This window comes from Martes martes (assembly GCF_963455335.1).
Source record: "Martes martes genome assembly, chromosome: 2".
Lineage (NCBI taxonomy): Eukaryota > Metazoa > Chordata > Mammalia > Carnivora > Mustelidae > Martes > Martes martes.
The window spans coordinates 152,584,587-152,597,534 of NC_137889.1; the positions used below are offsets into that span (position 1 = coordinate 152,584,587).

The 12,948-nt window shown below is 34.2% G+C and overlaps 1 protein-coding gene across 4 annotated transcripts in view; it reads right to left on the reverse strand.

Moving 5' to 3' along the window:
- The window catches only part of LCORL (ligand dependent nuclear receptor corepressor like), a gene marked incomplete at its 3' end in the record, with an annotated part of 164,114 nt that overhangs the window by 103,558 nt on the left and 47,608 nt on the right, over positions 1 to 12,948 (reverse strand). For 3 of the 4 annotated variants that reach the window (XM_080796075.1, XM_080796074.1, XM_080796076.1), the window contains exons 3-4: positions 9,614 to 9,693; positions 8,608 to 8,737 (exon numbers count right to left, since the gene is read on the reverse strand). In XM_080796075.1, coding sequence (XP_080652201.1) covers positions 8,608 to 8,737; positions 9,614 to 9,693 — 210 coding nt within the window. Of the gene's footprint in view, positions 1 to 6,691; positions 6,739 to 8,607; positions 8,738 to 9,613; positions 9,694 to 12,948 lie in introns of all 4 variants that reach the window. The other variant, XR_013966379.1, reaches the window with a different exon arrangement.

Sequence of the window (12,948 nt, forward strand, 5' to 3'; positions counted from 1 at the left end):
AGATTACTAAATATAATATATTTATCTGACATATTAGAGACTGTATAGGGAAGAAATATTATCCAAGGACAGATGGTAATTCAAAAAATAGGACCCCAAGTAGAGTTATACCTCTCCTGAGAATAGGTCTTCCTTCTCACCTAGCAGACTTTATTTTCTCAGCTGAAGGAGAATATACAAAGAAATAATTTAGACAACCTTCTAAAGAATTATATGTAGATAAAGGGAAGAACCATTGCTTCTCCAAAATTTAAATCATGTTCTCACAATGTTATTAGGATTGTGCAAAACCACTGAAAGAATAATTCAATGATGAAACATTTCTGAGAGGAATTCAGAAGCACTTATATATTTAGTATTTTTGGCTGATTCCTAGAACATCTTAGAATATTGGCACTTGCTTGTTACCTACAAGGACTCACTAAAAATTTTGCAAAGTTCCACATACTATGGCTGTCAATCACATTTTAAAACACTGTGGATAGGGACGCCTGGGTGGCTCAGTTGGTTAAGCAGCTGCCTTCGGCTCAGGTCATGATCCCAGCGTCCTGGGATCGAGTCCCACATCGGGCTCCTTGCTTGGCAGGGAGCCTGCTTCTCCCTCTGCCTCTGCCTGTGCTTGCTCACTCTCCCTCTCTCTCTCTGACAAGTAAATAAATAAAATCTTTAAAAAAAAAAAAAAAAAAAACACTGTGGATAGACAATCATGATTTTAAAGCATTGCTTTGATCTTTAAAACATTCCTTTTCTAAATGATTTACATGCACTCCATCAAGTTATTGAGCATTAACTGTACCAGGTACTATTCTAGGTGGTGGGGATATACCAAAACAGACAAAATCCCTGTTTCATTGGTTTTTATATTCTAGAAGTAGCAGATAACAGACTTTAAAAGAAAGTCTGATGAAACAAACAAAAAAGCAGAATAATTGAAAAGATAATGACTGAGATGAATTACCATAAATAAGATGGCTGGGGCAGACTGGTGTTATGAAGGACTGAGCAATGTTCACTATGGAAATGGGATTCTAGATAAAGGTAATAGCAAATATTAAGACCCTGAGAAAGGAATAAGGTTAGCACATTGGAAGAAAAGCAAAAAGCCATGAGTGTGCAAAAGAATGAGCAACAAGAAATGTGATCAAGAAGGAAGCACAACTACAGTTCTTGATATATTTTATTCTAAGTGACATTCAAGGTCATTGTAAGCTTTTAGACAGAGAAATTAATGATCTGGTTTAGGCTTTCTTTGTTCTTCTTAAGATTTATTTATTTACTTGAGAGAGAGAGAGAGAGCAAGCAGGGGAAGGGGCAGAGGGAGAGAGAGGGAAAGAGAGAGAAAGAGAGAATCTTCAGCAGACCCCCCACTAAGTGCAGAGCCCAACTCGGGGCTCGATCTTACAACCCTGAGATCATGACCTGAGCCAAAATGAAGAGTCAGACCCGTAACTGACTGAGCCACCGAGGCACCCCATGGCTTAGGCTTTACATCAATTAGCCTTCTCTGTATAAAAATGAATTGGTAGGGAAGGGAAGCATAGAAGCAGAGACATCACTTAGGAGGCTCTATAAGTAGCATATGCCAGAGATGATGTGCCTTGGATTAGGGTGGTAGAATGGAAATGACAAAATGTGGCCAGATTTAGAACAGATTTTGAAGGCAGAGCCAATGAACTTGATGATAAGGTTAGCTGTGGATATGGAGAGAACTCAAGAAAGGCTCCTAGTTTTTGAAGCTGACCAACTGGGTCAAGAATTTTATATATATATATATGTATATACATGTATATACATATATATGTGTATGTGTGTGTGTATGTATATATGTGTGTGTATATATATATATATACTTTAAAGATTTTATTTATTTATTTGAGAGAGAGAGTGAGAGAGCATGAGAGAGGAGAAGGTCAGAGGGAGAAGCAGACTACCAGTAGAGCTGGGAGCCCGATGCGGGACTCGATCCCGGGACTCCAGGATCATGACCTGAGCTGAAGGCACTCACTTAACCAACTGAGCCACCCAAGTGCCCCAAGAATGATATATTTTACTAAGATGAGAAAGTCTGCGGCAGGGGAAGATTTTAGGGAGTAAAATCAAGTGTTCTGTTTTAGACAGGTTATTCTGAGGTGCCTATTAGTATTCATATGAAGAGTATATCAAGTAGGCAGTTAGATGCAAGAGAATAAAACTAGAGGAAAGACTAGGATTAGATATATTTAGGTGTCAACAGCACACACATGATAATTAATGCCATAGGATAAAATGAGGCTATCAAGTAAGTTAAGATATATCTGTAACAGAAGACAGCTGAGGATTACTAGGGCTATTCAACATTTAGAAGTCAAGAGGATGACAATCAGCAAGGAACATATAAAAAAAAACAATATGTGAGAAAAGAGGGGAAAAATTAAAAGAATATTATTTCCTAGAAATCAAAATAAGGAAGTGATCAACTCTATCAAATCATGCTGAAAGGTTAAGTAAGATAAGAACTGGTAACTTCCCTTTGAATAGTACAAGATGGAATTACCAATGCAATTGATAAAGCAGTTAGTGAAGTGAGGCGCGCCTGGGTGGCTCAGTGGGTTAGAGCCTCTGCCTTCAGCTCAGGTCATGATCCCAGGGTCCTAAGATCGAGCCCCGCATCCGGCTTTCTGCTCGGTGGGGAGCCTGCTTCCTCCTCTCTCTCTGCCTGCCTCTCTGCCTACTTGTGATCTCTGTCTGCCAAATAAATAAATAAAATCTTAAAAAAAAAAACAACAACAATTAGTGAAGTGGAAAGAAAGTCTAATTGGGACAGGTTAAAAAGAGAAGGAGAATTCAGAAATGAAGACAGTAAAAGTACAGATGATAAATGTTTACTAAACATTTATCTACTGTGTGTCAGAAGCCTGAGATATGTTAGTCAACAAAAATACAAAATCCAATTCTTCATGGTGGTTATATTCTAGCAGCAGAAGAAAGACAATAAACAATAAATAAAAGAAATAAGTAAATTATACATGTTAGAAGGTTAATTGTGCTACAAAAAGAAAGGGTGATTTTTAGTTGTTGGAGAGCTAAAAAAGATATAACTACCTGAAAGAGAGGAAACTGACTAAATGAGACTCAGGTGAGCATAATTGGGTGTGTTACTCTAGTCAAGTTCAGCTGGTCCAGGGAAAGTTTGTAATAAATAAGGAACTGGACAGGTAAGGTTCTAACAAGCAAATATGACAAAGGAAAAGAGAGGAAACAGAGTTAAGATTTTATATGAAAGATGATCATAGTGATCAACCATAGTATCTGAGTAAGGAGAGAAGTGAAGTCATAGGTCATGTCCAGGGAGGCACTGAAGAGTGAAAATTGGCATGATCAACAGACTGGAAATTGCAATGGGGTTATAAAAGGGGGAAGGGGGGAGGGGGGAAGAGTACTGGAATAAAATTGTAATCAGAGAAAAAGACGGATAAAATTAGATTTGAGAGGTGGCAAAAGTCTGGGAATAATCACGGATAAAGATGGCTGGAAGGGAATGGAGGAAAAGATCATTGGAAATGAACAGATCATATAACTGAGAGGCTACACTCTGGCAGATTCAGAATCTGAAGTCACTAAGAACTTGATGGGAACAATATTTGGGAGGAAGAAAGTGAAAAAGCTGGTAGAGGTCCACATGATAATGCAGATGGAATAGTTTGATGTCATATGCTTCGAAGCAGCTCAGGGTTTTGAGAAGGCAAATAAATGATGGGAAAGCAACTACAAGATTATTAGAGTTTGCCTGTCTACGGTATCACCCTATATTACACAAAGCAAAGAATTAAAAAGTCAGGAAGAGAGAGGGCTACAAAAACATCTTTTAAGAATATGCAGAGCTGAGTTGCAGAAATAAAATAAAGGGAACATTAAGAGGAAAAGATTGAGGACATAGGAGATTTTGCTGATGAAAGACCATGGGTTTTAGAAGACAAAGTAGAAATATGGGTGCTTATAAAAGGACAGCTGACTCAAATTCAAGAATAAAGAAGATAAAAGGAGATAAAAGTCTAAATGATAATGAGTGACCTGCTAGTTGGCCTCTAATTCCTGTTATGGATGGTATTACAAGTAGCAAGGTGATTTTACCAGAAATGCAAAAATCTTTTAAATCCAGTTATAATTTTAAGTGTATTTTCTCAGAATTTCATTAATAGCTTCCAGGTGTATGACAAATCTTTTCATAAACACCTCTGAATATGGTCCATAACAGTATGTGAATTATTTTATGGCACTAATGTGCAGTTTCCTGAGAGTTCCAAAAGGCAGCCGAGAAATTCAACGTATGACCCACAGTGGTCTCATAAAGACACATTTGTGTAAGAAAAACTCAGGGCCTGAATGAATCAGGTCAAACCTACATAGTTGCTCAAGGATACCTACATTTAGAGAAAAGCAATCTAAAAGATCAACATTCCTGTTTCTAAGAAATCAAAGGTTTTATTAGTTATTGGTGATAACCAATTGGTTACTGAACCACATTAATATTTATATCTTGATACAGTAGAAAACTTAAAAATTAAGAGTTTAAAATAAAAGGAAAAGGATTTGTGTTCAGAAAAGGTTGAAAGACTTTATATAAAATCTGGCTACCAATTAATTTAAGGGGAAAGGGTTGGTTAATAGCAGCTTTCAACTAACTGCATCAAATATATCAGGAAAGCTCTTTGAAAACAAAAAAACAGAACAGAAGTTACATGAATGCTAATTGTATGTGGGGATAAAAGATAAAGCAGGGAAAACACATATTTTGATGAAGAAAGATTTCATTTTATTATATACTTAGCAGTATGATTCATTCAACTACTATGTGTATACTATCTTTCCAATTTAGTCAAGTAGCCTTCTTTAATTTAAAAATAAAAGATGAGACATCTTCCTGACTCATAAACCAGTAACTTATACTGCTTCAAGTAATCAGAGAAGGTGAAGCTAAAAGTCAAAATAATTTAGTTTACATATGATGGGGATACTTTGGAAAAGCATTTTATATCTATAAGCATATGTTTCTACACACTTCAAAACAAACTGACTGATATTCAAACTATACACAGCAATAAACTTTAGTACAAAGTAGGGAAAGGTAAACCGTATGTACATGCTAACTTAATTTCTTTCCCCAAATAAAATAAGTAAGTACTAATACCAGAGTATATAGAGAAACTGGAAGATACCTGGACACTTTATTAGCACTCATTCATATGTTCAGAAATATTTACTCAAGACAGATATGACAAGCACTTCTAAATACTGAGGATACTGCAATTAACAAAACAAAGTGCCTATTATCATGGAACTTTCATTCTATTTATACTCTAGAGAATTTTAAGATTAACCTCTAGAAGGAATTCAATTCTAAAAAATTTCTCAGGAATATTCAAAACTAGCTAAAAGTTCAGCTCTGTACTAAAATACCACCCTCCCCCATTATATTTATTCAACCCTGAAAAAGTATTTTTGACCAGCTCTTAATTACAAGGGGTTGGCAAACTGTATTTAGTATTTAAGTTCCCTCCAATCTATTATTAAACTCTATAAGGAAACTAATCACTAAAACTGTTTTTAGTTCATTTAAAGGAAGAATGGAAATGTATGAGAAATACAGCATTTTTCATAAGTCCTCTCTAGTCTGCCTAATTCAATTAAAATAATTCTAATCCCAAGGGCTAAGTAGTAGAGAATAGGAAGATTTTCCTACTTAGTACATAAAAGAATATATGTGCTTCTCACACAGAACATTTCTCAACTTTTTTTTAAACTTCTTGAGGACTCAAATGTTCATAACAGAACTAAAAGACAGATTATTTAACTTCTCTGTTTCACTGTCTGTACATGTTAAAATGATAACAATAGTACCTATCTCTTAACATTGTTTTCGGATTAAGTGAAAAGGCATAGAAAGGTCTTAGTGCTTAATCAGAACTGATGACATCAATCATCATCATTATCCTGTGTAGTGGGTTCTTAATAACAGCTTACATTTATCACTATCATCATCCTAAAACCATAGTTAGGAGAAATAATAAACAAGCTACAATAAAGCTACACAGAGATTTCTTTATGTTTTGGCAAGATGATTAACATAATATGTTCCTCAAACTGAGCAAAAGATCAGCATCTGTACTTATCAATAACACTAACATTACTAATATCCAGAATTCCTGAAAATGGCTGAATTTGGGAACTTTTCAGGAATCAAATAAAAGTTTCACCAACAATATCCTTTATCAACATTTTATTTGTTACTCCAAACACTCAGAAGTGTTTATTTTTAAAAACATGTTTATGCCTTTTATTTCCATGTAAAGTTAACAGAATTATCTAAATAAATGACAGAGTTATCATCACTTAAAGATACTGGTATTACCTTCTGGCCTTATCCTAGTTGGACCATACTGGAAACCTCTAAAATGATTTTATTCAAAGAAAATTTGAAAATAAGGAACAAAACCAAAACCAAGTAAATGAGTAGAAAAATCCTTGCTTAATTAAATCTGGAAAATCACATTGGACTATAAATAAAGGAATTAACAAAGGTAAGACGCGAAGTAAAGCAAAAAAACTCCAGTAGGAATCTTTCATTTAAAAACTCTGCAATCCTTCAAAGATCTTGAAGAAAACCAAGATTATCCCCAAATGGAGAGGTCACTAAATATCCATGAACACTCACCCAACCTTTGGTAGGAGACCTCTTGAAGACCCAGATGCTTGAATCAGCTGAAATAGTACCAAGTGTTTTCTGATTACTCTTAACAGGGCAATGGAGCACAGGTTACTCCATACTATCAAAAATTATAGGTCATTATTATTGATAATTCTAGCTACTACCATTATAAATCACTCAAGGAAAAGGAGACTGAGTAATGAGTTCTAAGGTGAGTGAAACTTATTGTGTGCATGTATAAATGTGTACATTTCTTCCACTTCTCTTAGTGACAGAAGTCTGTAACAAAATTCTTCTTATAAGTGTAAATACACTGGCAGAACAAAATTTTCTAAATTAATGTTATAAAGTTCTTAAAGAAAGCATGTAAAATATTTTTAATATTGGTTCAGATAAAAAAAATTTCTAGGGATGCCTGGGTGGTTCAGTTGGTTGAACATCTGACTCTCGATTTCAGATCAGGTTGTGATCTCAGGGTCATAAAACTGAGCCCCACAACAAGCTCTCTGCTGAATGTGGAGTCAACTTAAGATACTCTCTTTTCCTCTTCCTCTGTCTCTCCCCCTGCCTCCACTCTCTCTCTCTCAAATTTTTTTCAAGAGAAATGCCAATTTCTCAACACTAAGCACTTCAGTAACATACAGGAAGAGATTTTCAGTCTCCTGCACTTTAAAAAAATATAGTTCTTAGCTTTAGGGTTTTTGTTTTGTTTTGTTTTGTTTTGTTTTTAAGATTTATTGGCGAGAAAGAGATAGAGAACATACACATATATGGCGGGAGGGGCAGAGAGAGAGAGAGGGACTCTCAAGCCAACTCCACACTGACAAGGGGCTCTGTCTCATAACCCTGAAATCATGACCTGAGCTGAACTCAACAGTTGGACACTTAACTGACTGAGCCACTCAGACGCCCCTTAACTTTAGGTTTTTTAATGTAATGAATGTAATCACAGATTCTTATATTTCAACACAGAAAAGAACTCTTAACACTGAGGGACTAAACAAAAGCCTACTTGCTCAAAGATGAAAATTCTTTTCAACATTTTTAATTAAAATCTGAAAGTTAGCAATTTAATAGAAAAATATCCAATATTAACCTAATTTCAAAGAGGGGTTAAGGCAAAGTCAACACCTAGATGAAATACGGCAATGTTTTTCTTGATCTCTGGAAAGTGGGAGGCAGATGATAACTGCTCCCAACCTGCATTCCCCCTACACCATGACTCACTCCAAGGATCTATATGATGAAAATTAAGACACTTTACTAACGAAGAAATTGCCAAGAACAAAAAATGGAAGGTTCTATATTTCTAAAATTTTTCTCAAGTAACTAAGATACAAAAACTACTTCTCTCTGATATATGTGTATGAAGTAAGGGAACAAGTGAAACAAGCCTCACTTGGTTTAAATAATTTAGACAGACAGGAAGCAAAAAAGAACATTTGACATTTAATGTTAAGTAAGCATACTCAAGCTACCAAAGAAACACTGAAACCCCAAGCCAGCAAATATACTCCAACCTGGCTGATAAATGATTTAACTGTTATATTTCTAAAGACAGCTTTGTATATATCTATCACTTATTGAACATGAAAGAACTTTTGAAGTCTTAAGAACAGCAACAAAACAAGGAAGACCAGAAGCATAAAAAAATTTCCTGTCTGCCTATAGTAGATGAGAAAAATGTCTACTAAGGTCAGGAAGAGATTTGAGAAAAGAGTGGTGAAAAGGAATGGCTAATAGAAGATTAGCACTACAGTAACTGAGACTCCTAATGTCCTTAAAAATATGAAGAAAAACTAAAGATAAAAAAATAATAAAAAATAGAATAAAGACTGGCATATAAAAAAGACTTGTGAGAAAAATACAAACAGTCTAGATCTTTATTGCTAATATTAAATGAAAAGGTATACCAATATTACCTTTCTTTCGAAAGAGTGCATTTAGGTAATTTTCTGCTTGGCATTCAATCTTTTCAGTGTTGGACTGGCCCTGAGATGATAGTTCCTCTGTTGGGGTTGACTGTGAAGAATCGACAGATGGTATACAATCCTAAAATTATAAAAAAGCAACATAAAACAATCCATTTTAATTACACATGTGATTCCATTAAAAACAGCCAAAAAATATTCTCTAAATGCTCATTTGTTCTATTTAACAAATTATATAGAGAGAACATAAAATTTGGGACACGAGTCAGGAGAAAAGAAATTTAGCTCTGATATCAAATTAGCTTTATTTCTCAGCAAACTATAGCCAAAAAAAGAGGGGAGGAGTATAGATAAAATGCATTGCTAAATAAATTCACTATACAGCATGCCAGTAATGAGAGTTTTAACAACAAAGTAGGTATGTTTACCCACTAATCTGACCAAACGGGTCAAGTTCTCATTTCTTCTCAACTTTTCTCACAATAGTAAAGAATTAGGATTTCACGCCATACAAGATGCTGCTGCTTGTCTAGTTTATGCCCTGTTTATAGTAGACACAATTCAATCATTTACACAGGAAATAATTCTGATATCTAGAAGACTTCAAGAAAGTAAAAGGCTAAAAAGTAGTACCACATTATCCTCCCAACTATAGATTCCTAAGAAATCAGACTATAGAGTGGTCTCAAACCAAGCTAGGCCTCTGAGCTCACCACTGCCTACCTAAATACAAAACAGATCTAAACTGAACTTCATGAGTCAGGGAGCTGTAAGAAAGAAATGTGAAATAAGCAAAAAGGATGAGTGTTTTGTGATTTCACCTGCAAGTTAAGCTAAATGTTAGCCTTCTAACATAAGACTTTAAAATATTCTTCTCATTACCAAAATCAAGTATTTAAATTTCCATTGTAAGTCACCAATTTTCAGAACAAATTAAAAAAATTGTGTTACAATTGTGCGATTAGTTCAGAAATAATTTCATAGCACTAAAACTTACACTGACTGCTTCTCTCTGTAGGTTACAAAATGAACATTTTTCATCCATAGACCAGTCAGTCAGCTCTTCTGGTTCACAGTCTTTAAAAGAGGGAAAAATATTCATTAAATACACTAACTTTATTTAAACAAATAAAATTACCACTCTCCACAGCAAAGACTCATAAAAAAACTAACTACTAGTGGTAAGGGGAGAAGGCCTAACTAACATCTAGAAAGAAAGAAAGAAAGAAAGAAACAGAGAAGACTGTAAGGAGAGTAATTTTGCACTATTATGGGACAAAATAGCAAGAACAATGAGTTGATTATAAATTTATTTTCTAACAATAGGGTTTTAAGTATCATCTAACCTTCTAAAAGACTTAACTTGTAATTACCTACTAATTTTTAATTTTCACTACGAAAGAAATCAAATAGGGAGGTATGGGGAAAAATAAATTTTACACATCATGAAAGCAACATAAAACAGAGAAATGGAGTACAGCACCAGAAAACCCCACAGATTTGAGAAAATGAAATGCTGCTCAAAAAAAAAAAAGTAGAAATCCATAACTAAGAAGTCAAATCAAATTTTTATTACATTGTTTAAAGGTGGTGTCCCAAGAGTTCAAGTAAAAGGCAGGTAAACAAGCTATATTATTCCACACAAAACATGAATTTTTTTTCACAAGAATGTTTCATATAATCCAACTATTATATTAGAAACTTTGTGCAAAACAAACATTTTATGATGAAGAAATTTTATGACAATATAACAACACTGCCAACCTAACTATACTTGGTACAATGATTTTTCAAACTTACTTCTTGCAGTAAAACTCCCCTCACGTTCCTTTCCCAAATAAATCCTATATAGAACCTCCAATATATGAAACAATTATCATCTGAGGCAGTTACATGGGTACTAATGTGAAAAGCATTGGCATACCACAGTAATTTTCTCTCATACTTTCAAAATAAATAAGTTGAATACATGTTTCTGTTAAACTATGCAGAAAATAAGCTTACCTTTTCTTGGAATGGTAATAAATAAATACCAGTTAGGATCAGCCCCCAAGAAATTCTTGCATCAACTGAGATATACACAAGTCAGAATAGAAGATAATGTAATCTGCTGGAGTATAAAGAGTGTAGTAATAGCTCCCTTTGGTTTGGGCCCTGGTCTAGAAATATTCCTAATATTATCCAAACTTAGAAATGGTAGGAAATGGGACCAATGGGACCCAGCATAGGGTAATGGAAAGATAACTGGGTTTAAAGTCTCCAACTGGAATAGAACGTACTAGTTGTTACCCTGTCAAGTTATTAAGTTTTTGTTTTAATTTTCCTCTCTGTAAAATAATGATCCCACCAACTTATTTGTGGATCAAATGAAAAAATGTGAAAATATTTTATAAACTATAAAACACCATCCAAAGGCTAGTTACTAACAAAGCAAGGTCATCAGGCATTATTTTTAAATCCTGCACAATCACAAATGTATTTAACATGGGTCATTTGCAGAAGACAGATAATTCTAATATACCAGTTTAAGAAAACTGACCACTGTTTTGCAAAGGATTTGATAAATGAGAAAGTTTATGGAATCTATACAATTAAAAACCCAGAACTGTAGTTACCTAGGTTTATAATTTTCTTCAATCCTTTGACCTATCACTATAATAGAATAATACATTCACACTCTTAAATGTGGAATTGTGCAATGTCTCTTACTAGGAAGGCAGAGCTTTCTCATCAGTAGAATGAATGTGGGAAAAGTGACAATATATATTCCAAGCTGAGGCTTTAAAAGGTATGGCAAGTTGCCCCAGTTATCTTGAGTTTCAACCATCCAACATGAAAAGAACTTGCCTCACATAGCCATTACTCTTTCAGACTGGCACTGGCAGTCATCAGAAGTGATCCCTGAAGTCCAGTGAATCAGATTGCCCATAAGGATGAAACAGATTTTAGAGCTATTTGTTAGGCAGTATTATTGTGCAAAAACTTGACTCATATGCTAAGCATAACAATTTTGATAGATCAAGGAAATCTTAATGCTTTTTTATTATGGCTTCATGAATAAAAGATATGAAAGGAATCCAGCATTAGAATTTTTTAAAAATAGCTGGTAGTCCTGGAGAAGAGGTATTTTTGAAAAATCACTGTAGGGTTTCATGAAGTTTTAGTGATAAATATGTTGAATCGAAGAACAACAAGTTTGGAATAATTAAAACAATTACCAGTTGTAAGATAAAATTGGGTATGCTGAGATTATCTCATTTATTTTAGTTACTTAGAAGTTCTTCAAAGAACTTGAATTAACATGAATTAAAATAAATGCCCGTGTGATTAAATAAATGGCCCTGAATAATCAACAATTATATAAATGCTATTAAATTTTGTGGGTAAAAAATCTACAACTTTACTTACCAATGTTTAATTAAACACTTCTTTCTATAGAACTTTTGATTTTGAGTCCAAATAAATGATGGTGAGATATATATATATATATATTTTTTTTTTTGAGATATATTATTTTTTTATTGGAAAATAAATTTTGAAAAATCAACTCTAGGCCAGATTTCTCTGTCCAGGTTACCTTTTCATGCCGTAAAAGTTAAGTAAATACTAAAATAAAACAGATTTATTTCTCAAGCAAAATACGACAATAAATCAGATATCCATAAAATAAATTGTCTCTCATTTTGCAATTTTAATACATGAGGTTGTATAAGCTCAAAAGGGTCAAATTATGTACCTTCCAGAAATAGTCTTATTAATAAAAGGCAATGTCACAATGAAAACTAATAGTAGGGTGCCTCAGTGGCTCAGTCAATTAAGCATCTGCCTTTAGCTCAGGTCACAATCCCAGGGTCCTGGGATGGAGCCCTGCATTACGCTCCCTGGTCAGTGGGAGCCTGCTTCTCCCTCTCCCTCTGCCTGCCACTCCTGTTGCTTGTGAATAAATAAAATCTTTAAAAAAAAAAAAAAAAGAAAACTAATAGTAAATGACTAACAAAAGATCAACCTTTTCACCATGGATATATATTCGTGGTCAAAGTCTGGTTCCAATCATTTTACCTAATCTGTCTTGGAAAGATAACAGACTTTGAAATTAGAGAGCCTTGGTACTGAGATATCTTCCAAATATTAGATGTGGCCTTTGCAAGTTACTTTCTCTGGGCTTCATTTCCTCATCTGTTAAAATAAGGATAATGACTGCATCTTAAGACTACAGTCAAAATTAAATAAGAACATACACAGAACACCTAAGAAGTTCAATAGGCGTTACTGTCATTTTCTTTTAGATAATTGTACTTCCTTTGGACATTTTTATTCTCTTTTGTACCCTTT